Genomic DNA, 26,493 nt, shown 5'->3' on the forward strand with positions numbered 1-26,493 from the left:
CTGACACACTTCATTCTAGCTGAAATCATAGTCTGAAGAAGAAAGCTTTGACCTTTGGAGTGTTATTGAAACTATAGGTATTTGTTGATGCCAGGCAAATAAGAATCTAGGTAATGATGCCAACCAGAAGAAAACATGAAACAAGGATAATCCATTTATAGTAAAAAAAAATCTCTGTCTTTATTTCCTAAACTTTTTCATATGTCTTTCTATCACATAATATCCCTCAGGATTTAGAAGGATCTAACATACACACCCTTATTTGTCTCACTTCATGCTCAATTTTATCCAATTTTACTCCCACACTGCTCCTTCGCTGGAAACTGGCATTCCATTCTGATTCTATAAATTTCTTCACCTCATTGATTGTTTCTTTTGCTGAGAAGATTTTTAATTTCACAATACCAGACCTTAAACTATACAAAGCGATAGTAACAAAACAGCATAGTATTGACAACAAAATAGATATGTAGACCAATGGTACAGAATAGAAAACACAGAGACAAACCCACATAAATATAGGTATCTCTTGTTGTTAATTTCTACTTCATACCATTGTGTTCAGAAAAATAACTTGATATGATTTCAATTTTAAATCTGTTACAGTTTGTTTTTTGGCCTGGCATATCATTTGTCCTGAAGACTGCTCTATCCAGGAATTTTCCTTAAAAACTCCAGAGGACTTCTCAAGATTGTGTATTCTGCTACTATTGGATGGAGTGTTTATGTCTCTATATGTCTGTTTGATCCATAGTGTTATTCAAGTCCTCCATTTTCTTATTGATATTTTCTCTAAATAATCTATCTGTTGCTAAAAGCATAGTTTTGAAGTTTCCTAATATTATTGCATTGTTATTTGTCTTTTCAAATCTATTAATATTTGCTTTATATATTTATATTTTTCTGACATTATGTGCGTATATATTTACATCTGTTATATCCAATTGAAGTATTCATGCCTTTATACAGTGACTTTATTTTTCACTAGTGGCTGATTTTTGACTGAAAGTCTGTTTTTTTTCTATGAGATGTGCATTAATCCCTGCTCTTTGAGTTACCATTTCCATGAAATATCTTTTTTTTATTCTTTTTCTTTAATTCTATAAAAGTTAGAGTTTCTCATAGACAGCATCAAGTTGGACCTTGTAATATATTTTTCCCAATTAAACCATTCTGTATCTTGGAGATTTTAATCCATTTGTATTTATATTAGTTATTAAGATTTAAGGACTTATAATTGCCATTGTTGATTTGTTTCTTGCTGATTTATAGTTTCTTTGTTCCTGTCTTCTCATTGGTCTTGCTTTTTTATTTGTTGATTTTTTTTTTTTTTTTGTAATGGTGTGCTAAAGTTCCTTTTTCATTACCTTTTACATACCTATACAGTTTTTCTTATTTCTTATCCTATTGAAGAATTCTTCTTTTGCTCATTCATTATTTTCTTAATTTTGTGTGTGATTACCATGATGTCTACATAAAACATACTATAATTTTAATGGTCTATCTTAAGCTGATAACTTCAACCACATACAAAAGCTCCATTTTTTTTTTTTTTTTTTTTTTGGTGATGCTGGCAATTGAACCCAGGGAATTGTGCATGCCAGGCAAGCACTCTACCAACTGAGCTATATCCCCATCCCAGAAGCTCCACTTTTACTTGTCCTCTTCACACCTTTTTTATGCTATTAATATTATACTTTATACCTTTTAATATTGTGTATTCATTAACAAGTTATCATAGCTATATTTGTTTTTCATCTATCTTTTAACTTTTATACTAGAGTTAATAGTGATTTTCCCACTGTCTTTTCATTGCTGCTGAATTCTGAATTTGACTATGTATTTACTTTTACCAGTTTTATATTTTTATTTTGTTACTTACCTTTTATCTTAGTTTGAATATTTCCTTTTGCATTTCTTGCAAGGCAAGCCTTACACAGCATCACAAGCAGTGATGACATTCTCAGCTCCTATTTGTCTGAAACGTCTTTATCTCATTTATTTCTGAATGAAAGCTTTGCCAAATAAAAATTCCTGGGTGACAGTTTTCTTTCTTCTTTAGGTCACCACCGTGAATAATCTTATGATGGCCATGAATGTGACAAGTCACTTTTCTCTTGCTACTTCAAAATTCTATTTTTGTTTTAACTTTCGACAATTCAATTATAATGTGTGTCTAGGTAAGCTTCTTTGAATTTATCTTACTTAGCAACTTTTAAGCTTCATGAATCTGTTTATATCACTGCTGAAATTTGGGGAATTTCCTACAATTATTTCTTTAAATAATCTTTCTATATTTTTGTCACTCTCTTCTACTTTGGTATTCCCATAATGCAAATATTCATTCATTTTATGGCATATTACAGGTCCTACTTCACCCTTTCTTCACTCTTTTTCTTTCCTTTTTCCCCTTCTAACTAACATCAAGTGACCTGTTTTTGAGTTTACTGATTCTTTTTCCACATGATTGAGTCTGCTGTTGCAGTTCTCTGTGGAACTTTTCAGTATGTCATGGTATTCTTTTGCTCAAGTGTTTCTGATTAGTTGTATATTTTTTTTGTATATGTTACTTTATCAAGTTTCTTCTTTTGCTCATGCATTATTTTCTTAATTTTGTTTAGTTATCTGTGTTATCTTTCATCTCATTGAGCTTTTTTAAAATGATTATTTTAAATTCTCCATCTTCATTTATATCTCAATTTTTTAGGGTCAGTTATTGGAGTTTATTAATCTCCTCTGATGATGTTATGCTTGCCTGCATTTTTATCATCCTTTCAGAGGTGTCTGCATCGTTAAGACAGCAAACAGCTTTTCCAGTTTTTACAGAATGGTTTCAGTAAGTAAAGACCTTATTCTGTCAGACCCTCAGGCTAATGGGAATGCATCCAGTATTATGGCCAAGCAGGTTGCAATCAAATAGCATGTCTACTCCCAAGTCTTCACTTGTCATACCTGTTATGAGGGGTGTGGGTACCTGGTTCCTGGGTGAATATGAATGCTTCTAGGACCTTGTTAAATAGGGATTTTACTGGGACCAGGGTCCACATCAGGACCACAATTGTATCTGCAGATTCAGGTCTGTTACCAGGTTCTTGGGCAGATGTGACTCCTGCTGAGTGCCTGGGAGGGATTATGCTGGCTCTCTGAACAGGTTCCTGAACAAGCATAACTGTCCCTAGGTCATGCCTGACTGGGCTGGAAGCAAGTCACAGGACTGCTTCAGGGTTTACAGCTGGAGCCAATATCAGCAGCTCAGCCTTTGGATGTACAGATGAGTTCATCTCCCATTGAATTGTTAGGTGGACATAACTACCCTCAAAACTCAGCTGAGATAGACTGGAGCACAGTTGCATACCTTTGTTAGTATATTCTATGGGAATAAACTCAGTGGCCTGCCCCTGGGGACATGAGTGAGCATGCTCTTTCCGGTTGTCTGGGCAACCTGAATGACTCCCAGATCATGGCTGAGGGCGTCTAGAGCTGGGTTGCATAGATACTTCAGTATCTGTATTTGAATGACTGCCATGCCTATGTCAGGCATGTAGGTAGGTGTGTCTACAGCATTGTTCTTGTGTGGGCAGAACTATGGGAGGTGCTATAAGTGGGTCATAAGCTACTTTGATGTCCACTTGTGGGACTGGAGTCAGCAGGTCTATGATTCTAGGCATGGGTGGGTGTGACTCTTCCCAGGTAGTAGACCAAGAGGCTATATCCAAACCAAGGGAGGAAGGGCTGTTTCTAGGTCTTTAACTGGGGCCATGTTCCATGATCTTGCCACCTGTGCATGGGTCTGCCTTTTCAGAATAACCCTCCTCAGTCTAAGGTTCCATTGGGATTTCACAGCTCCCCACTTGGATCTCAGAGCTCCCATATAAACCTTTTCCCCACAATATCTACCAAATTATTGTTGCTATGGGGAGATACAAGCAGGGGCCCTCTTCTGTCATCTTGTTGACATCACTCCAAAAAATTCACTTTAAAACAGATTAAGATGCCATTAACTACTGAGAGTAAAATAGCTATCACTCTAGAATTATATACCCCAAATAAGCTAACTAATCTTTTCATCTAGCAATTCCATTCCTAGGTATATACAAAACAATGCACTGAGCATTATAACCTAAGTGTAAATGATTAGTAGGAAAGGTGTAAATGAATTATGATTTATATGTGATGAAACACAAAGAACAGGTAAAAGGAATAACCTAGGCTAATATATCTCAAGATATATAATGTTGAAAAAAACAGAGTAGCATATTATATATTTTAAGTCCAACATGAAAAAATGTTATCATTTGTGGATATATATTTATGTTGTAAAATATCACAAAACACATGAGAGTGGAGTATATCAATTTTCAGGTTGGAGTTATCTGTGGGGAAAAAAAGGTAAGATGTGAGACTGGGGTATATTTGGGGGGGGGTCTTCCATTGTATTTCTTCTATATTTTTAAGTACTGAAGCAAATAGCAAAATATCCAGATTTGCTATAGCAAAATAGCAGGTACATGGGGGAACCTTTAGGTTTCTCAGTGGATTTCAAATATGGTACAATAAAAAATGGGAAGCAGAGAGGTGACTGTGTATATAGCACCTGGATGGGCGTGGTGGCCTGTCTATCTTTATGAGGTGTCACAGAGAATGATGCAATAGAAGAGTCACAGGCTTTTCAAAATTTGCTTACTCACAGTTTCCCCCTTGAAGGAGAAATACCTGTGAAGTAAGAAGATCTAAAAACAAACCAAAAACTATTATGGGTAGCCTCATGTTTTCCATAAAATAGGAAAGAGACAACAAATGGTATCTTTCATTCCATGAGCTCTATGCTACTTGGTGGGGGAAGATGAATGGCAGAACAAAAATGAGAAGGGGTGCACGGTTTTTTCGAGGTCATTCTGAAGAACCTGGCAGCAGTGCAAGTTTTAATGTTTTGCTTTCAGAGCATGAAAACCCTGATGGAAATGGGTATGTAACTTCCAGAATGGTTTCTGTAAGAGCTTATGTTGTACATGTCATGTGTGAAGTTTGTGCCCTGTTTACCTGGAAAATAACTGAACAGATGTTGTAACTTCCTTTTAGAGAAAATCATTTCCAGTTTCTATCAGTCACCATGTTTCCTGTGGCATGCTCTCTTCTTTCTATGTCAGTGGTATTTAGATTAATTATAGAAGTCTGGGGACAAGGACTATGAAAGAGAAGCCATATTTTTAAAAAATGAACCTCAGCAGCAGTAATTTAAACCTTAGAGATAACTCAATTTTCACTGAAGGCCTAACTATCCAGTCTCCGTGGTATACAGAGCTCAATGCTGGACAGGAAGTGCTAGCTATAGAGTGGCGTTTGTTACACTCTCAGATGAGAATTGACTAAACAGCTTGATAATGGATACACATTTTGAGCTAATAACTGAGTTTCCCTTGTAAACATTACATAGTGCCTGGACAGAGTTTGCAGGGAAGCCCTGTCCACTTGGATGGGCCAATTATGCTGCCTGATGGGACAAGAAAACTGAAAATAATGAAATAACCATCCCAATAGTACCAATAAAGCACTTGCATAGAAACAAAACTGTGTGTAAAAAATGTAAGAATTGCTACAGAGTTATAAGTACAAGAAAGACAGCATTTTAAAATCAGTCAATAATAAAGCATGCTTTGCTCAAATGGCAGAATCCCACAGGCTAGGTGAAGGCATAGAAGGACTTTTGCAAAGCAGAGCCTGGCAGCCAGGCTTAAAAAAAAAGCTGGATTAATCTTTGATAAATATTATAATATAATAATTTTAATCAAACCAGTCCTCCAGCAGGGACCATAATTAACCTTTGAATACCTTTCTTTAGATAGTGGGCTCTACCACTTCCTATATGACCAGTAATAATTAAAGGATTGAATGATTTCAAGAACATACTTTCTGGAAGTAAGAGTGAGGAAAACTCTCTTAGCTACTTTGGGGGAGGTGAGGCACTTAGAACTTCTGTTAAGGAATTGGGTGACTCATTCTAAGTCTCCCTGTGTATTGAAGCTGTAGGTTTACAAAGCTCAACTGACATTATAACTGAAGAGCAGATCAGTAAAGAGTAAATTTGTACAACATTTCATCAACTAACTCAAAAAACATTAAGTAATCTGTTTAATGATAGTTGAACACAATTAAGTAAAATTTAAGGAAATACTCGTATCTAAATATGAATCACATCATTTCCAGACTTTAAGGTTACCTTCTTAGACATTCCTTGTAGACCTGGGCAGGGAATTGTGCTTTTCAGTTGATGGAGACTAGTTCAGAGCCAGTAGGTGAACCAAAGTGCTGAGAGAATTGATGTTCTGGGAGCATGTCACCAGTCTTTCCTAAATTGCGACACAGATCTTCACCTGTTGCTTCCAACTTACAGCCTTGTGTTCTAGCTCAAATTATTTAAGCAACCCCCTTTTCCTTTAGTGCTTTTTTAAAAGGTTGAGTGTGAGGGTTGGTGATGTCACTTATTGGTAGAGCATTTGCCTAGCATGCATGAGGCCCTGCATTTTTTCCTTAACCTCCACCAAAAAAAAAAAAAAAAAAAAAAAAAAGTTGAGTGTGAAAAGGTTATGACTACAACTGCTTTGTAAAACTGTTTGGCAAATCTGCTGCAGTTAAATATGCACATATCCTATGACCCAGCAATTCCTCTCTTGGGAATACACCTAAATGACATGCATACAGGTGTTCATCAACAGATCATGTATGAGAATGTCCATAGTAGCATTGCTTAAGAATATTTGTGAAATAATTGTCCTAGTCCCAAATGCCCATCCATATTAGAATAGACACCAGGGTTATATCCACATGGTGGGAGACTAGAGAGTCATGAGAATGAATGAATCACAACCACACACAACAGCGTAATGACTTACAAGCATATGCTGAGGAAAGGCAGACAGAGCACATACACACGGAGTTCCACCTAGGTACATGACAAAACTGAGCACACCTAGTTGGGATAGAGCTCAAGAGAGCTGTTACCTTCAGAGGAAGAAGACATAGATATGAGAGGGCTTTCTGATGGACTGGGTATATTCATCTGATTTTAAAATAGATGGAAGAGTTAAACAGAAGAAATTTATTTTCTTAGAGTTTTGGAGGCAGAGATCAAGGTTCCAGTTGATTTAATCTCTGGTGAGGACTCCTTTCCTGCCTTGCACACAGCCACCATGCTTATGTCCTCGTGTGGCCCTTCTTTTGTGTGCACAGAGACAAAGTGCTCTGGACTCGTCCTCTTCCCCTTCTTCTAAGGACATCAGCCCTATCCATTTAGGGCCCACTCAGATGAACTCATTTAACCTTAATTAGCCTCTAAAGATCCTGCACATTCCCTATGACATTTACAGATTCTGTCTTCAAACATAGTCACACGGTGGGGGAAGTGCTTCAACATCTGTATGCAGGGGGGCAGGAGTGCAATTTAGAGTCCACAGCACTGAGGTTGCTCTACTTCACACAATGATGTGCTATACAATTATTATTTGTGTACTTCTGTGTGCATGCTCTCTATATCTTAATGCAAAGTGGAAAGAGGCTTATGATGACTTAACATTTATTAAATAATTTTTATCATTGTACTTAAGTTTAATACCTAATTCCTGCAAAATCAAAGCCATACTTGAGACTTTCAGGATACCGGTCTTCATTTTTTTTTCTCATCAGCATTTAAAGAATATAGATAGGCATATAATATGACCACAGTTATATATGTGTGAATAAGGACCATGAAAGTATGTAAGTGTGTACCTTAAGAAAATTATTTTCTCTCTATTTCAAGAATAATGGGTTAGGGATTAAGTTAACTCACAGAATCTATGTAGAATAAGCATGAATGTGAATAGCAAGCGTGTTTACTTGGGAGTAGTGGCTAAAGTCCAAGTTAAAGCTTAATAGTAATGTATTACACTGTAAAATTCTTCTTCTCTTTTATTTTTTACTGGCTTTTTTTTTTTTGTAGGTTAACTCGATCATGGAAGATTATCTTAAGTACAATATTTATATTTACTTTTCTTCTTGTGGGTAAGTTTTAACTAATGATCCTTAAAGCAGTTTCACAGGATATATCTGTACAGTAAGAGAGATCTCAGAGGAATGGCTTATATTTGTAATTAAGTGCCACAGAAAACACTGTAAGGGAACTGCACATTTTGGAAGCATTTTTTTTTTGTCTCTCATTGTAAAATAAATATGTTTCTTTATAGAAAAATTTAAAAAGTTTTTTCTCTTAGAATTGTAGTTTAAAATAACAGAAGTTGTAAAATTTAGAGTACTTAATATATATATTGCAAATACATTTTACATTTTCTAAAGTTGAGTGGCTCAGTTTGGACAGCCAAAGACTTAGTCATCACATGGTTCCAAAGATATTGCTGTTTTACATGCAGTTTTTGGCTTTTGACTGACCAATATTACAAATCACAACCCCTGGACATTAGAAAGTTTCTCTTGAATATGTTGACAACCTAAGATATGGAATTCCTACTGAAACCAGGGTTTCAATTTGGTTAATTCCACAAAATGTTATTTATAATATAGCAGTATTGTGTGTGCTGTTATTGTTTTTGTTGTTGTTGCATATGTATACCTGAACTGCTGCCTTAGCCTGACCCTACATCAGCTCAAAGTGAGCATAGCTGCCTCTATTTGAAGCTTTAGTGAACTGAAAGCACCCCTCCCAACTCAGGGGATCTCCACTAGGTCTTGAATGTTCTTGTTTCTGGTAAGAACTGCACACTTCATGACTTGCTTTGTTTCCTGGCTGTCTTTTCTTCATCTCAGTTAACATTGAAACTGTTACCTTCATCTTTTCTTCCCCCTCTGGTTGCTGCTACCACTGTCTTGTCATCCCTGTGGATGAAATATCCTCACAGCTCTGGCCCAGGCTCATATGTAGTGATATAAACCTGTTTTATTCTGGCTCCACTTCAGTGCCTGAGTTAGGTGCACACAGTGTGGGAAGTAGAGCTTTTTAGGTTCAGAATATTTCTCACTCTAGAAATTATATTTTATATTCCTCTGACATCTGTGTTGGTCAGTTTTACATTACCATGACAATATACCTGAGATAATAAACTTAAAAGAAGAAAGGTTTGTTTTAAGCTTATTAATTTCAAAAGTTTCAGACAATGACCAGTTTGCCCATTGCTTTTGGGCTGATGACAAGGCAGAACATCATGGTGGGAGCATGTGATAGAAGAAACTGATGATCTCATGGTGTCCAGGAAGTGAAAGAGAGAGAAAACATAGGCCTTAGTCCCAGGATCCCCTTTGGCCTTTGGGGAACACTTATACAAACTGTAGCAACATCTTGTAAGATACACATATATCTTGGATACAAACTGTTTATTTTTATTTTCTTAATTTCAAGCTGGCTAATTTACCAACAAATGTGCTAGATCCATTTTAGATCCTACTGATGCATTAATGATTTCAGTAGGATTAAGTTGGATTCTGATACTCTTGTTCTGTACTGAGATGAAATTACATAATATAAAATTAACTATTTTTTAAAGGGAATACCATGCTCCAAACATTTTTTATTTTCATTTATTTGTTTTTATGTGATGCTGAGGATCGAACCCAGTGTCTCACACATGCCGGGCACGCACTCCACCACACCAGTGAGCTACAACCCAGGCCAAATTAACTATTTTTGAATGAATAATTCAGAGGCATTTAGTACACTCACAACGTTGTGTAATCACTTTCTCTCTGTACTCACTAAACATTTTCATCCGTCCCAAAGGAATTACCCTGTATCCAATGAGCAGTTTGCTTCCCATTTCCCCTCTACTCAGACCCTGGTAGCCACCAATCTGTATTCTGTCTCTACACACTTACTTCTTTTGGAATCATACAACATGTGTCCTTTCTTGTCTCGTTTCTTTGGCTTAGCATAATATTTTGAAGGGTCATGCATATTGTAGGGTGTATCAGTCAGTCCTTCTTTCATTTTCATATCTAAATAATACTTCGTTATATGTATGTACTGCATTTTATTTATCCTTCTATCTACTGATGGACACTTGGACTATTTCCACCTTTTGGTTATTGTGGATAGTGGTGCTATTGTGGATAGTGGTGTTTGTTTGAATATCTGCTTTCAGTTCTTTTGAGTGAATACGAAACAGTGGAGTTGCCAAGAAAGAACTGGCAGACTGTTTTCCACAGTGGCTGCACCACTCTATGAATTCCCACCAGCAGTATATGATGAGCCTTATTGTTCCACATCTCTCCAACTCATTTTATTTTCCATGTATTTTTCGTGATATCCATCCTGGTAGATATGCAAAGGTATCTCACTGTGGTTATGATTTGCATTTCCCTAATGACTAATGCTAGACATCTTTTCTTTTTTTATTTGTTCTTTTTAGATATATGTGACAGTAGAGTGTATCTTGACAATATTATACATACATGGAATATAACTTATTCTAATTAGGATCTCATTTTTATGGTTATTACTGATGTGGAGTTGCACTGGTGATGTATTCACATATGAATATAGGAAAGTTATGTCTAATTCCTTTAATTGTCTTTCCTATTCCCATTTCCCCTCCCTTCCCTTCATTCCCCTTTGTCTAATTCACTGAACTTTTCTTCTGTCCCCCCTCCTTGTTGTGTGTTAGTATCCACATATCAGAGAACATTTAGCCTTTGTACTCACTAAACATTTTCATCCCTCCCAAAGGAATCACCCTGTACCCAATGAGCAGTTTGCTCCCCATTATGAATTTTATATCTTACTACTTTGCTTAATTCATTTATGACTTCTGGAAGTTTTCTAGTGGAGGTTTTTGGGTCTTCTAAACATAGAATCATGTCATCAGCAAATAGAGATAGTTTGAGCTCTTCTTTACCTCTTCATATCCTTTTACTTTCTTCTGTATAATTTGCTCTGGCTAGAGTTTCAATGACTGTGTTGAATAGAAGTGATGAAAGAGGGCATCCCTGTCTTGTTCTAGTTTTTAAAGGGAATGCTTTCTTTTTCTTTATTTAGAATGTTGTTGGCCTGGGTTTAGCATATATGGCTTTTACAATGTTGAGATATGTTTCTGATATCCCTAGTTTCTCTAGTTTTTTTGAACAGGAAGCAGTACTGTATTTTGTCAAGTGCTTTTTCTGCATCTATTGTGATGATCATATGATTCTTATCTTTAAGTCTATTGATGTGATAAATTACATTTATTGATTTCCTTATGTTGAACCAAAGTTGCATCCCTGGGATGAACCCCACTTGATCATAGTGCACTATCTTTTTAATAGGCTTTTGTATGTAATTTGCCAGTATTTTATTAAGAATTTTTGCATCTGTGTTTATCAGCGATATTGGTCTGCAGTTTTCTTTCCTTGATGTGTCTTTGTCTGGTTTCGGTAGTAAGGTGATACTAGCTCATAGAATGAGTTGGAAGGGTTCCTTCCTTTTCTATTTCATAGAATATTTTGAGGAGAATTGGTGTTAGTTCTTCTTCAAAGGTGTGGTAGAAATGTGATGATCATTACTATCCAAAGTACATGTATGAAGACACGAATTGATGTGAATATACTATGTATACAACCAGAGATATGAAAAATTGTGGTCTATATATGTAATAAGAATCGTAATGCATTCTGCTGTCATATATAAATTTTTAAAAATTTACATTATAAAAAAAGGTCTGGTAGAACTCAGCTGAGAATCCTTTTGATCCTGAGCTTTTCTTTGTTGGTAGGTTATTTTGTTATTATTTTTAGTTGTTTAGTTGTAGATGGATGATACTTTTAATTTGTCTATTTATTTATTTTTATGTGGTACTGGGGAAGAAATCCAGTGTCTCACACGTGTGAGGCAATCACTCTATGGCTGAGCCACAACCCAGCCCCCATTGGTAGGTTTTTGATGACGTTTTCAGTTTCATTGTTAAGCATCTTCTCATGAGCTTGTTGGCCATTTTTAAATGTCCTTGAAGGCCTGTCTATTTATCTTTGGCTCATTTTTGAATTTTTTGGTCCTTCCATTGTTGAGTAGTAAGAGTTCTTTATATTCTTTGTATATTAAAAAACTTCCTAGACATACAATTTGAAAATATATTTTTTTTCATTCTGTGAGTTGTCTTTTCACTTTTTTATAATGTCCTTGAGGCACAAAAGTTTATAATTTTGCTGCTGTCTTGTTGAAGAATTGCCAAACCCCAAATCTGAATATTTAATCTGTTTTAGTAGTAATCTTGTAGTTCTAGCCTTTATATTAGGTAATTTATCTCTTTTGAGTTTGTTTTTGTGTTTGGTGCAAGGTAACGGCCCAACTCCCATTATTTTGCATGTGAATATTCAGTCAACCCAGCATTATTTGTTAAAACAGATAATTCTTTCCTCATAGAAATCTTTGAATAGTATTTGCACCTTTGCCCAAAATTCACTTGGCCATAGATTTATAGATTTATTTTGGGATTCATAATTCTATCCAATTTTTCTGAACATCTATTATTTATACCAGTATGACATTGGTAGGATTTCAATGGGATTGCTTTAATAGCTTTGGATAGTATTGTCATCTTAACCATAGTAAATCTTCCAGCTCATGAACATGGATTGATGGATTCCCTTTCTATTTATGTAGTTCTTTGATTTCTTTCAACAAATTGTTTTCAGACTAGGTTCTAAAATGAGTCTCATATGAGCAGTTGAATCGTGTTTTTAAGTCCATTTTCACAGTCTCTACTTTTTACTTGGAGAGTTTAATTAATTTACATTTAAATTACCAATAAAGAAAGTTTTTTTCTGCCTTCTTTAAAATTTTATTTTTAATTTTAGTTTTTATTTTGGAAGTAATAGTGATTAAACCCAGGGGTGCTCTACCACTGAGTTATATCCTTGGCCCCTCTTAGACAGGGTCTCACTAAGTTGCCAAGGCTGACCTCCAATTTTCCATCCTTCTGCTTTGGCCTCCCAAGTCACTGGCATTACAGGCATGTACCACTGAGCCTCACTTTTTATTTTTTTTTCTATGTTATATATTATTTTTTGTTCCTCATTTCCTCTGTTATTGCCTTTATCTGTGTTTAATTGATTTATTGTGGTGTACTGTTTTATCTTCTATTACATGTATAGACAATTTCTTAGCGTCTACCATGGGAGTTATGAATGAACATGCTCAGTTCAAAACAATATAGTTTGAGTTGATAGCAACAAGTTTTAATAGTATCAAAATAATTCTGTTTCTCTACAACTCTGCCCCTCTTTATATTGTTGTCAAAAATTGCTTCTTTATATACTGTGTATGCATTAATATGGATTTATAATTATGTTTTGTACATTTGTCTTTTAAATCATGTAGGAAATTTTAAAAGGAGTTACCAACCGAAAATACAATAATGCTGTTCTTCCTATGTTGTTACCTTTACAGAAAAATCTTGAGTTCTTTATATGGAACTGAATTACTCTTTTGAACATCCTTTCACTTCTGCCTGAAGGACTCCCCTTAGCATTTTTCAATAGGATAGGTCTAATGATAATGATGCTCTAAGATTTTTTTCTGGGAATGTCTTAAATTTTTCTTTTCATTTATAAGGATAGTTTTGCTGGATATATAATTTCTATTGTTTTGGCACCCATGTCATTATTTTTTATTTTTGTTACTTTAAACATTATCTCACTGCTTTCTGTCCTCCATGACTTCTAAAGAGAAAGCAAGTGATAATCCTACTGAGAAGGCATTTCTCTCTTGCCGTTTTCAGGTTTCTTTCTATGTCTTTGTCTTTTAACAGTCTGAGTGTAAAGTGTTGTCATGTGGATATCTTTGAAGTTTGTCTACTTGGAGTTTAATGAACTTCTTGAATGTGTAGATCATGTTTTCCATAAAATTTGGAAAGTTTTCAGCCATTATTCCTTTACATATTCTTTCTGTCCCTTTCATATTCCTCCTTCAGGGACTGCCACAGTGCCTGTGTTGATCTTTTTGTTCGACTACAGAATTTCAATAGTCCCAGCTTCAAGTTCACTGGTTTTTTTTTTCCTCTCCCATCTCAAATCTGCTGTAGATCAGGATTCTAGAGTTAATGCTTTTAGTCTTTTTTGTGCTCTGATTGATTCTGTGGATGACTGATTCTTTGAATGTCCTGTTCTGCCATTTTCTATGTTGTTACCCAAGGACCTTATAGAGTATCTATTTGCCTTATCTATCTATGTCCTCCTGCTTAGAAAAAATACTGTTAATGCATGTGAAATATTTATAGATAAATTCTTTAACCAGAATTGTCTTTTCTGTAACAGGACTTCTAAACCATCAGTGGCTTAAACAAACAGAGTTTCATCAGAAATCCAGTCAATTATATGCCATGATTGCAGAATATGGTTCAAGACTTTATAATTACCAGGTGATGTTTTTTTAAGTTATTGTTGTATGTCACTCATTTAAAACTTAATATGCTACAGGACAGGTCTAGCTTGCAGTATGTGATTTGGTTTTGTGTGAGACTATCTTATAGAAATAATATATGAAGAAGAGTTCTTTTAAGTGGCCCTTTCCAAAGAGGCCCTAAAAATTCTCCACAGCTTCTGATGCTTACAAGTTCCCCACTAGAAGCTCCAGCATAAAGAAAAATGGCAGATCAATCTTTATTGTTAAATTTTCTGATACTCTGAGCAGTATAGTATTTTCTTTCACCCTGAAGCTAGTTTGATCTCAGTGGGTTTAGATGGAGGCCAGTCCTTGACTATCTATCCTCTTCTGGTCCACCCCAGCCCAAGCACACCTCCCTAACATTTCACACTGAGCTTTATCCATTCTGTACTTAGACCTCAGAAAACGAGAGGGAAAAAGTTGGTGGATCCATGGCCTGGTCTCCACTGCACCATGGGAAGAGGCAGACGAATTGACTTGCATCCACACATGTGCTGACCTTTTAACACAGAGGTGGCTCCATCCTGATCCTGGACCTGAGTGCTTAGTTATACTTCCTGCCCTTTTCCCTAAGGCAGGTCTTCTGACATCCTCTACTTCCCAGTTCATCCAGAAATGGTTATATTCCAATGTGTTTTGCCATGTGGAAACCCTAAAGAAAGGCAATTGCACAGGATGGTTCCTGCAGGATTCAAGGCCAGTGAAACATTTCCCTGGAAGTTCATGGGTTGACACCTGGAATCACTCCAAATCATAAAAATGTTTCTCTTTGTATATTCTGAGAATCTCTGAGCCCAAGTCCTGGACAAAAGTACAGTCTTGTGGAAACTCCACAGGGAGTCAGCCTCTGACAGATGGGCATCCTCACAGCAAAGACCAGAACCCAAGCCATTGGGAGCTGGGCCAGATAGTTAGCTCATTCCCAATAAAACAGAGATGAACATTCAGGGTGGACAGTAGAGGATCCAGTTATTGTCTGTTTATGACTTACCCTCATTGTGAAGGTTAATTTTATATGTCTTCTTGGCTAAGCCACAGTGCCTCAATATTTGCTCAAGCCCAATGTAAATGTTACTATGAAGGAGTTCTTCAGATCTGATTAGCATGTAATCAATAGGCTTTAAATAAAGGAGATTACCCTCTCTAATATGGGTGGGCTTTATCCAGCCAGTTGAGTAGCTGAAAAGAAAAAAATAAAAAATGAGATCTCCTAGGGAAGAGGGAATTCTGCCCCCATATGATCTTTTTTAAATTTTATTTATTTTATTCATTTTAGTTGTTGATGGACCTTTATTATTTATTTATATGTGGTTCTGAGAATCGAACCCAGTGCCTCACACATTTGAGGCAAGCACTCTACTACTGAACCACAACCCCAGCTCTCTCCATATGATCTTTAAACTTGAACTACAGCATCAGCTCTTCCCTGGATCTCCATCCTGCCAATTTTCCCTAACAATTTCAGACTTGCAAACCCCACAATTGCATGACCAGTTCCTTAAAAGAAAATCACACACATACACCCCAGATTAATTCTGTTTTTTTCTGAAATCCCCTAATACATTCATAAATATGTCTGGCAGGTTAAATATGTCTGGCAGGTGCTGCTAGGGCCTGAGGATTGGGTAACCCCTCTGATCAGCATCCTCAACAGTGTTCTCCCTTTAAAAAGTACCTAAGGCTCTAAGGGCAGTATTTTTATGAGACTGAAGTTGAGGATTAGTTACAATAGTTTCACTTTTGCCCAGTGTTATGCTGGTTTTCACACACACAAAAGCCATCAGAAATCACTAGGGACTGATTGTGGTTTAGTTCTATGTGAGCACTTTATAGATCCCAAGCTACATGCAGTAGATGCTGTTCCATAGCTTGCTTTGGTCAGCTTAATAACAATAGATTACACATGTCCCCTGTCTTTAGATATTATTTTATAATATCATTTTATGGCTTATAAATAATATTTTCAGTTAATACTTATATCTGAACAATTGAACTGTTTCTAATTTTTCAGTATTATAAACATGAACATCTTGTGGCTAAGTGTCTTCAATCATCTTTGATTATTTACTTAGGATATGCTTCTTTTTTTGTTCAAATTACTTACACATGATAGCAGAATGTATTTCGATTCATTGTATACAAATGAAGAACAACTTTTAATTTCTCTGGTTGTACATGATGTAGAGTTGCACCATATGTGCAGTCATACATGTACCTAGAGTAATGATGTTCATCTCATTCCACCATTTTTCCTGTCCCCTGCCCCCTCCCCATCCCTCCCTCCCCTTTGCCCAAAGTTCCTCCATTCTCCCCCACGCACCCCCCCCACCACCACCACCATTATGGATCAGCATCCACTTATCTGAGAGAACATTCAGCCTTTGGTTTTTTTGTTTGTTTGTTTGTTTCTTTTTTGGAATGACTTACTTTGCTTAGCATGATATTCTCCACCTCCATCCATGAACCTGTAAATACCATAATTTTATTCTCTTTCAATCCTGAGTAATATTTCATTGGGTATATATACCACAGTTTCTTTTTCCATTCATCTATTGAAGGACATCTACGTTGGTTCCACAGTTTAGGTATTGTAAATTGAGCTGCTATGAACATTGTTGTGGCTGTGTCACTATAATATACACTTCTTAAAAAAGGATAAACATGGAGTATTTGCAATCCTGAGGTAATATTTTTATGTTAATGACTTAATACACCTTTTCAAAAAAGCTAGATATGCTTCCTACTCTCCCACCATGAAGAACAGAATAACATCATGCATCCGAACCAGTCCTACGCACATCAAATACATGTTTCACTTTAGCCTCAAAACGACCCTTTAAGAAAAGTCTTACTAGATACATAAATAAATTAGGAAGCTTGTATCAGAGCAAGGAAATGCAGCAGCCTGAGGTTGTACAGCTACAAATCCTGAAGCTGAAATCTAAACACAAGACTTGGCTGCGACTCAACCTGCCAACTGCTCCCTGCTTACATGAAGGATGAAATCTTATTGTCACACACAGTGTAGCCTCAGAAACCATCGACTTACTGGATGAATTTAAGACCATGATTTCAAATTATTTGCTCCAGCATTTAACTGGTTTATATCTAAAGTCCCACATTAAGCAGCAAGCTTAATTATTTACCCAGGGACACAGACTGCAATCATTATGTCTTCTAGTATTCACCTGGAAGTTATACAGTTTAAAATTAAAAATCTTAATGAATTTTGTAGTGAGAATAAAATTAACAGCCATATGGCCAAATTTCATACACCTTACTGAATTTGTCCAAGCTAAATTATCAGAGCTATAGGTTTTAAGGCATAAAATGTTGGGTTAGCAGTCAACATTATCTTAATAAAGCAAAACAGTACTGGGGCTATAGTTTAGTAGCAGAGCGGTTGCCTAGCATTACCCAATACTAGGGAAGATTTTTAAAAAGGCTAAGCAAATAAAGCTGAGGCTCTCTCTGCCTGTGGCCTTCTCTTGGCTGCTTCCACTTGCCGCCTTTATACCCCAGGAGGCTGTAAATCCTCTATCTGCTCAATTGGCTGCACATGCAGACAGATTCTCTCTTAATTCATGATTAGAATTAACTACAGGAGTTCTGCCAGGAGTCCATCTTTGTTGCAGAAACAGTTTTCCTGCAGGCTGTGCACCTTGGATGCTGTGGCTCTTACACTCTTGGGGATTTGCCTGCCTGCAGCTTTGCGGTGAGGCTGCCTATCCACAGGGAGGGACGGAAAGGACAGGTTCTTAGAAAGCTGAATATCAGTCCTATTTCCAGAAGTGTTGCAGAGGGATTACAAACTGTACACAAAGCAGCCTCTGCAGTATTTTTCTTTTTTAAAAAATTTTTGCGGTACTGGGAATAGTACCCAAAGCCTTGGGCATGTTAGGCAAGTGCTCTGTCATGGAGCTACACCTTCAGTCCTGAATCTGTTTCTGTTTTATACACTGTGGATGCTGTGAATTTTGATCATTCCTATTCCCACTCGAGTTAGTTGCCATGATTCTCAAAAACAAATTTATGACCCATAGCTAATAACTTCTAAGAATTTAAGACCCATGTATGTTCAAACATGCTTCTAGCATCATTTTACTTTTCCAACCTTTATTTTTTCTTTGCTTTTATGTCCTTGTTTATTTTTTTGTCCTGTATGTTTTTATTCTACACACACACACACACACACACACATATACATACACCTTCCTATAATGGATCAAACCTGAAAAGCTTTTGGGAATGGAGCAAAATACAAATGTTTTAAAAACTGTAGAAAGTTTTATTGTTTAAGGAGCTCTCAAATTCATGCAAATTAATTAAGGAGTCTTTTCTATAGTTCTTTTAAGGCCAGAACAGAAGAAAGAAACATTGAAAAAACAGCCCCTACTGATAGGGTACTTACTCAAACAAACTGAAAAGCTAGAAATGAGAATTTCTACCTAGCTATAATAAGCTCCCAAATCCACATCCCTGCCAAAAGAAAAATGTTGAGGAGAGCCTATAAAAGATTGTATTGTTCAGCAGGGGAGAAAATGCCAGGTAGTTTTTTTCCTGGGTGCCACCCTGCATTCCATCCTGATGCCGTTATCACACATTGCACAACAGCATTTGTAAAATGTCCTTCTGTGTTGCACGGAGCAAACTGAGAAAAACTGATGGGAACTGAGATTCTTTGTAACAAAAAAGCAAATTAATCAGAGAAGAAAGATGGAGCAATATTTCCCAGATAACATTGTGTGTGTTAGGGGAGAAGGGGGCTGGTGATTAAACCCAGGGTTTTGTGCATGGTAGGTAAGTGCTTTACACTAAGCCAAAACTCCCAGGCCCAGATAACATTGATGTTTTCTGCAGGGAGTTGAAAGGTGACCCCCTCAAAAGATAAGTCTACATCCTAACCCTCAGAATCTGCGTGACCTTAATTTGGAAAAAGGGATCTTTGCAGATGTAATTAATATTCAATCAACCTGGATAATGGGCCTTGAATCCAACAAGTGTCCCTATAAAAGACACATGGAGGAGAGAAACATGGAGAATAGAGGCTGATACTGGAGTGATGTAGCCACAATCAAGAATGACAAGAGCCCTCAGAAGCTGGAGGAAATAAGAAACAACTCTCCCTGAGGGCCTTTCAAAGGTACCCTGTTGGCACCTTAATGTCTAACTCCTGGCCTTCAGAAAGAACTGTGAGAGAATACATTTCTGGTGTTTCAAGCCTCCCATTTGCAACCATTTGTTATAGCAGCCCCAGAGACCTCATACAGTCTCTTTGAGTTTTCTTTGGAACTCCTGAAAGGTGGGCTTTGTTACCAAAAGGAAATGACCAATAAGTACATGGATGCCTCTTTCAGACTGACAGGAGAAATTTTCACTTAGGACAGAAGTTCAGGAAAAAACTTATGGAATCCTACACAATGGAAGCTATAATTTATCCAATGGAGTTATTGCTTGAGTCAGACCTGGTTTTTATTCCTCCACTCTGGTTTGTGCTATTTTCCTAACATAGTGAAATGTACCATACTCCTGAACCAACAATAAACCATGTTCAGTAAATATATATGTCAGTGAAAGTGAGTTCTGAACCAGAAAGAAAGAATGTCAGAGGCTATGAGTGCTGCTGACCATTTGTATCAGGATCCTCTTTTTACATGTCTCCTCTGTCTGCTACTAACTGCTCTTGTTGGCTCCCACACAGACCCTCTCTGAGCATTCTGTGTTAGAGTAGGTGCTAGGCATGCATGCATGTGTGTGTGTGTGTGTGTGTGTGTGTGTGAGTGTATATGTATGCTTTTTAATGGGTGCATATGTGTGCTAAGAGCACATGTGTGTATGTGTAAAAGTGTGTATATGAATGTGCATAATTGTGTTTGAGTATGCCTGTGTGAGTACGTAGATGTGTGTGTGCTAATCCCACGCTTGAGTACAGGTGGATGGGGAGGATGTAGGGAGCTTCAGGTTGCTCCCAGGTCTGTAATCTTACGGTGTCTGAAATGGGAACATCCAGTCACCATAACACATGGGAGAGTCTGGAAAAGACAGAACAGGATAAGCTCATGGGAACAGAGGCACTGGCTGCCCTGCTGAGGTCTTTTCAGAGGGGGAAAATGGCAACTGGGCTACATCCTGGACAGAGGCACAGGGTGTGCAGCAGCCCTTTGTGCACTTCCAGAGTGCAGACCCCACAATCCTACACCATCTCTCCACTGTTTGTCTCCTTACAGATGCTTCATAATGCCTCCCTCCCACGCACATCAAGTGTGTCCAACCACCAAATTCATTTCCCCTGATCTCATCTTGGCTAGGGCACCACCTGCCCAATCCTTACCCAGATGCCTTGTCAAGATTAGACACGACTGCTGTTCTGATTTTTATTGCTGACCTAACCCAAAGTTAATCACATCCTTTTTTTTTTTTTTTTTTTTTTTTAGAAATGGAGGATTCCAGGGCTCCTTGTTTACAGGGATAAGCCAAAGGGCTCAGCATGATACTCTAGGCTCTAAATCATCCTAGACTCTTACCCTTCCTCTCCCTCCTTCCCCCTGTCCTCTCTTCTTCTCCCACTCTTAGACCCTGTTTAGCACTTTCATCATTTTAAAAAACAGGAAAGGATAACACCATCTTAGAGTTTCAGTTGGATGCCCCTCTTTATTAAGTAGATCTCTGTGTCACTCTTCTTCTCCTAGTATAATAACCATGCACAGGTGAGACTGAGAAAGATGTGGACACTTTGGAGGATACTCCTATGTCTCCCATCATCTCATGTTCTGAGCCCCAAGGGTTCAAGTGTGATTTCAAAAGAAAACTCAGTCAAATAGGCAGGATTCCTAATGACTTACCATTTATCCGTCTATCTACCTATCTACTTATTTATTTATTTCAGATCAGACTTCGTATGCCTAAAGAGCAACTGGAACTCTTAAAGTAAGTAAGATATTTGTCACTCTGGTGTGGTTCCAATGCTGAAATGTTTTTGTACAAAAAACTAAAGTCATTTCCCTATATTGTCAAGCCATACTTCTTCATGCCAGTCAAGAACATATTTTCCTGGCCATTTCCTCTTTTCTCCCATAAAAAAAGCAGTTTGCTTTAAAATAACATATGTGCATGAGTGAGGGAGAGCAATTTTCTTGGGTTATTTCCTTATATAAATTCAAATAAAATTAAACATACTAATTGTAAATTAGAAATGATACACACAGACCTATTCACTTCTAACCCTCTAGTTGTTTTCATTTTTTCTTTCTCTTCTTCTTTCCTTTCCATCTGTAATGTGTGCACAGAGAAATGCTAGGCATAGTGTCACGAAATATGAATGATGATAAATTCTAGGAGTGAAGTTTTGGGAAATATTATTTCTTATATTTCCCTGTTGTGTTTTTTTTCTTTATAGTAAGTATGTTTCTGTAAACCAAAAAAAAAAAAAATAGCATTTTTATTGCTTTAGGAAATTACTTGCCCTTTGATATGTTTCTACTTCCATGGATCATTCCTTAAGAAAAATATATATTTGATGTGCTTTCAATATTTATTTTTGATTATAAAAAATGGAAGAAAACCTAGATGAGAAAAATAGGCCATTATTTAAATACATTAGAGTCTACTCATATAATGGGGAATTATGAAGCCATTAAAATAATTCTAAAATATATTTAGTGATTTTAGAATGTTTTGGAACACACAATTACAAATATGATCTCTATTTTGTTACTGATTTGTTTTTGCATGGAATAAAAACTATTAAAAGCCCACCAAAATTTAAAATTTGTTTGCTTCTTTGAAATATTTGTATTTTCCCAATTTTATTCATGTATTTAACAATTTTGGGAAAAATACTAGAGATATGGTGCTTATATTTTTATCAATATCAAGAAATACCTGTTCACTTGACATTTTTGTATTCTCTTTATGAGTAATTTTCAAGCTGTAAAAGTAGTACAAAAAGTTCTTGGAAACAACATCTTGCACATTTGGACTGTAAAACCAGCGAAAGCACTTCTAAGAACTTCCACAGAACTCTAGGCCACAGTGTGAAAATCACTGCTTTGTACTGCTCTTGAAATGCAAGGTGTCTCAGTTTGAAAGAGTATGACATTTGTGATTTAGGATTCACATGTGTAAAGTCACCCAACTGAAGGACAATCAAAGTTGAGCCTTGCCTGCCCCAAGTGGAGCACAGTGAAGCATCAGGACACCCTCAAGACATGTCTTCTGAATGCCTTTGCTTATTTTACGTAGTGAAATATAATGCTTTTGACAAATGTGCCTTCCCTTCTCTGTCCTTCCTCATATGATTATGTTTCCCATTGCTGGGATGGAAGCCCAGCACCCTCAGATGACAGGGACTTTAAGTCTCACTTCTTTACCTTATAATTCTCCATGTACAGGAAGGAAAGCCAGACTTTGGAAAACAATTTTCGTGAAATTCTATTTTTAATTGAACAAATAGATGTTCTGAAAGCATTACTTAGAGATATGAAGGCCGGCACATACAATTACAGCTGGAACGTCCAAGGAGACACTGCCCAGGACCAGGACAGCTCAGAGATGCTGGATGAGGCAAGGCGGGCTGGAGGCATGGGAGGCTGGGGTGATATTAAACAGGATTTCTCATTGCTAATCCCACTGCTCCTCTGCCCTGAGACCCTATTTCCGACCGTCTGTTTAGCTTGTGTCCTTTTTGACATTCTCCCCTGATACTTTCTTTCACTAGAGCTTGCCCTGGGAAACTCACTTTTTCACCAGTGCTGTGTCACAAGAAGATGCTGGATTGCAGTATGACTTACTTGCCACAAAAATCAATTGATTCAGTTTCATTTTCCAAAGTGTTGTTTAGAATTAAAATATCTGTACAAAATATATTTCCACAAAAACAAAGTATTTAGAATTAAATATTTGTACACAAATATTTAGATAGCAAGAAATTTTTATTTCCCATCCTGCTAAGCTAGTAATTTAGGTCAGATTTTAACAAAAGCTTGGCTTTGCTTCTCTTCTGCTGACACCAGCACAACCATCTTTCTCTTCCTCACTATGTTTTGAAATGCGTTGAGATCTGACACTGACCTTCTGCTGTGTCCTGGGCCCATTTTATCCTTGTCACTGTGACAAAGTATTACAGTGAGAACTAGAACTGCTATACCTGCTCAGGATACTTGTTTATTTTAAAAGCAGAACATCCTTCAGAATTCAGTAAATTAATTCAAGTGGATGGAAATTTTCTAATGTAAGCAATCATCCATTCTTTGTAAACTGCCTGAATACCAAATAAGTACAGAATGTTCAAGTCTTTATTGTTACCAAATAAGGACAGAATGTTCAAGTCTTTATTGTTAAACATTAGGACACCAATGAACAGCTCACATAGCACAACCCTATCTCACACTCCACAGGGGAATGCTATGGTGTGCTGGACAGGGATTCAGATGGGGCCCTGGTCAACCTTTCTGTGTGGCTATGGGGAGTCCCTGAAAATATCATAGCTTTAGTTACTTCATGTGTCTGAGAAGGGCCATTTCCACAGAATTGTGAAAGTGTCATTCCAAATGCATATACCATGCCTAGATCATAAGCAGTTTGAGAGCTGTTCAAACTGTTATTATTTTACAGAATTGGGAACTTAGGTTCAGATCAATAGTAAATAGCCAAAACTCAAGCAGTTGATAGATGTTGTTAAAAAGAAAATTTTTTACAATTTTTACAGGAAATGTCAAACTTGGTACATTATGTACTCAAAAAGTTGAGGGGGGACATGGTACAAATGGCTGATTATGCCCTGAAGTCAGCTGGTGAGTACAGAAAATGTGGAAAGCTAATTATAAAAAAAAATAAGGAATCCTTTAAGTAGGATCTCTCTATTCTTTAAATATCTTTATTAGAAAAACGTATTTATCCACATGTAACTTACAAGAGGGCAAGCCTAATCAAACCAGGTAATAAAAAAGAGATTAGAAATGATTGTCTTTTATGTTTTCTGAATGCAAATCTTAGAGGTCATGAAAACTGTGCATCTTCATTAGCATGCAACTAAAAGGACCACAAAGAAAGTAAAGATTCGGGCTGGAGTTGTGGCTCAGCAGTAGAGCGCTCACCTAGCACATGCGAGGCCCTGGGTTCGATCCTCAGCACCACATAAAAATAAATATGCAAAATAAAGGTATTGTGTATAACTAAAAAATAAATATTTAGAGGAAAAAAGTTGAGATGCCACAAAGAAATTAGGGAAGGCAGAAAATATTTTAAGCATAGCAAACAGAAATATTTTATATTATTATATACTAATTTATTTTATATTATATTATATATTATTATATACTAAAACGACTTATACATGTAATAAATCTAAATGGATTATTAGTGACTAAGTACCAGTGTTTAAATGTCATTTACAAAATAATATTCTTAATATCTTCCAGTTGAAATTAATTCTTAAGAGCTAAAGCTATGAGTCATTAACCTTAGTAATCTCTACAATGTCCTGCCTATTAACAATCTATGAGCAGTATGTGTTCAATGAGCAATGGATAAGGAAAGAGAGGAGGGGAAGAAAAAGTACAAGAGACAATTTAGAGGAAGTGGCCTAATTCTTGAAATATGCAAACTATCAAATTTCACTTAAGAAGAAGTAGATAATGATAATGTACATTTATTAGAGGAATAGTTAAAACCCCTTCTTAAAAAAAAAAAAACAACTCTGGGAGTAGGAATGTAATGCAGTAGTAGAGTGCTTACACAGCATATGCAAAGTCTTGGGTTGATGTCCAACACTGCAAATAAATAAATAAAATGAGAAAGAAAACACTTAAGCCTAAAAGTTTCACTTTTGCCCCTTTTATCATCATGTAATATCCTTCAATAAATATTATCAAATTAAGTCCAATAATACATAAGAATGATAATACAGCATGACTAAGCAGGGTTTCTCCTAGAACTACAAGTCCAGTTTATCCTTTGAAAAATAAATCTATTTACTTGCTACACCAACAGGTTAAAAATATAGTCATCAGATCATCAAATTAGATCCACTGAAGTCCCTTAACAAAGCTCACTGCATCAACAACTTATCTATTCAACAAACTAAAAAGAAACTTCCCTCAGCTTGATAAAGGATACCTGAAAAATTCCTTTAGCTAGGATCACACTTATTTTTGAAACAGATAAGTGTGAATGTTTTTCCCCTAAGATTTAAAACAAAGTAATATTATCTACTCTCACCATTTCTTTTTTTTTAATTTCCTTTTTTTATTAGCTACACATGACATTACAATGATCTTGGTATCTACTCTCACCATTTCTAATCAACATTGTAATTAAAGTTCTAAACAGTAAGGTGAGGCAGGAAGCAAAATAGGTACAGAGAGGAAGAGATAGGGAAAGAAAAGGCAAATTGGAAAGAAAGTAATAAAAACCTCTCTACTCATAGATAACATGGTTGTTTACAGAGAAAATTACAAAAGAAAATCTAGAATAAGTGAGGCTTGAACCAGTGTGTATATGTGTGTGTGTGTGTGTGTGTGTGTGTGTGCGCGCGCGCGCGAAATATAAAATACTTAAGTATAAGTCTTAACAAAATACGTGGGGGATCTGTGTGCTAAAAACTAAAAACATTTATAAAACAAAAGAAGACCTAAGTAAATGGATAGATATACCATGTTCATGAGTTAGAAGACTCAATGCCATGAAGATCTCAATACTCTTGAAGTTTGTAGAAATTAACAAACTATTTCTAAAATGTATATGCAGTGGCAAAGGAATTGCAATATCCAAGTCAGTTTTGAAAAAACAATCTTGGAACTCATACTACCTGATTTTAAAACTTATTATAAAGTTACAGTAATCAAGAGATCATGGAGTTAATTTTGAAATAAGCCTGTAGGACACCTATAGGACAGACAAAATATAAGGCTGACTTCTAGTACTAATACTGACCCCAATTAAGTGGAAGGAATAAGTAACTGTAAAGTTATAGACATTAAAGTTTAAACCCAGTACTCCCACTTTAAGACTGATGAAACTGACCTGCTGGATGTTTAAAACCAAAACAATCAAAAAAGGTAAAGGGCTAAAAAAAAAAAAAAAAAGTCAATATTTTG

At 36.4% G+C, this 26,493-nt stretch overlaps 2 protein-coding genes across 15 annotated transcripts in view; one reads left to right on the top strand and one right to left on the bottom strand.

The window, feature by feature from the left end:
- Nucleotides 1-26,493, bottom strand: part of LOC308643887 (uncharacterized protein C7orf57) — a 65,616-nt gene that overhangs the window by 23,009 nt on the left and 16,114 nt on the right. For 4 of the 13 annotated variants that reach the window (XM_081284294.1, XM_081284292.1, XM_081284295.1 and 1 more), the window contains one exon: nt 16,826-16,863. The exons of 7 other annotated variants lie outside the window; for them this stretch is intronic. In XM_081284294.1, the coding sequence (XP_081140420.1) occupies nt 16,826-16,855 (30 nt within the window). In that variant the 5' untranslated portion in view covers nt 16,856-16,863. Of the gene's footprint in view, nt 1-15,536; nt 15,578-16,825; nt 16,864-26,493 lie in introns of all 13 variants that reach the window. 2 more of the 13 variants (XM_081284286.1, XM_081284297.1) reach the window with 2 other exon arrangements.
- Nucleotides 4,272-26,493, top strand: part of SUN3 (Sad1 and UNC84 domain containing 3) — a 32,408-nt gene continuing 10,186 nt past the window's right edge. Inside the window, exons 1-6 of one of the 2 annotated variants that reach the window (XM_081284304.1) lie at nt 4,272-4,965; nt 7,976-8,037; nt 14,269-14,372; nt 21,285-21,325; nt 22,789-22,948; nt 24,105-24,189. In XM_081284304.1, coding sequence (XP_081140430.1) covers nt 4,844-4,965; nt 7,976-8,037; nt 14,269-14,372; nt 21,285-21,325; nt 22,789-22,948; nt 24,105-24,189 — 574 coding nt within the window. In that variant the 5' untranslated portion in view covers nt 4,272-4,843. Of the gene's footprint in view, nt 4,966-7,975; nt 8,038-14,268; nt 14,373-21,284; nt 21,326-22,788; nt 22,961-24,104; nt 24,190-26,493 lie in introns of those variants that run through there. The other variant, XM_081284305.1, reaches the window with a different exon arrangement.

This window comes from Spermophilus citellus, assembly GCF_964194105.1.
Source record: "Spermophilus citellus genome assembly, chromosome: 3".
Taxonomy (NCBI): Eukaryota; Metazoa; Chordata; class Mammalia; order Rodentia; family Sciuridae; genus Spermophilus; species Spermophilus citellus.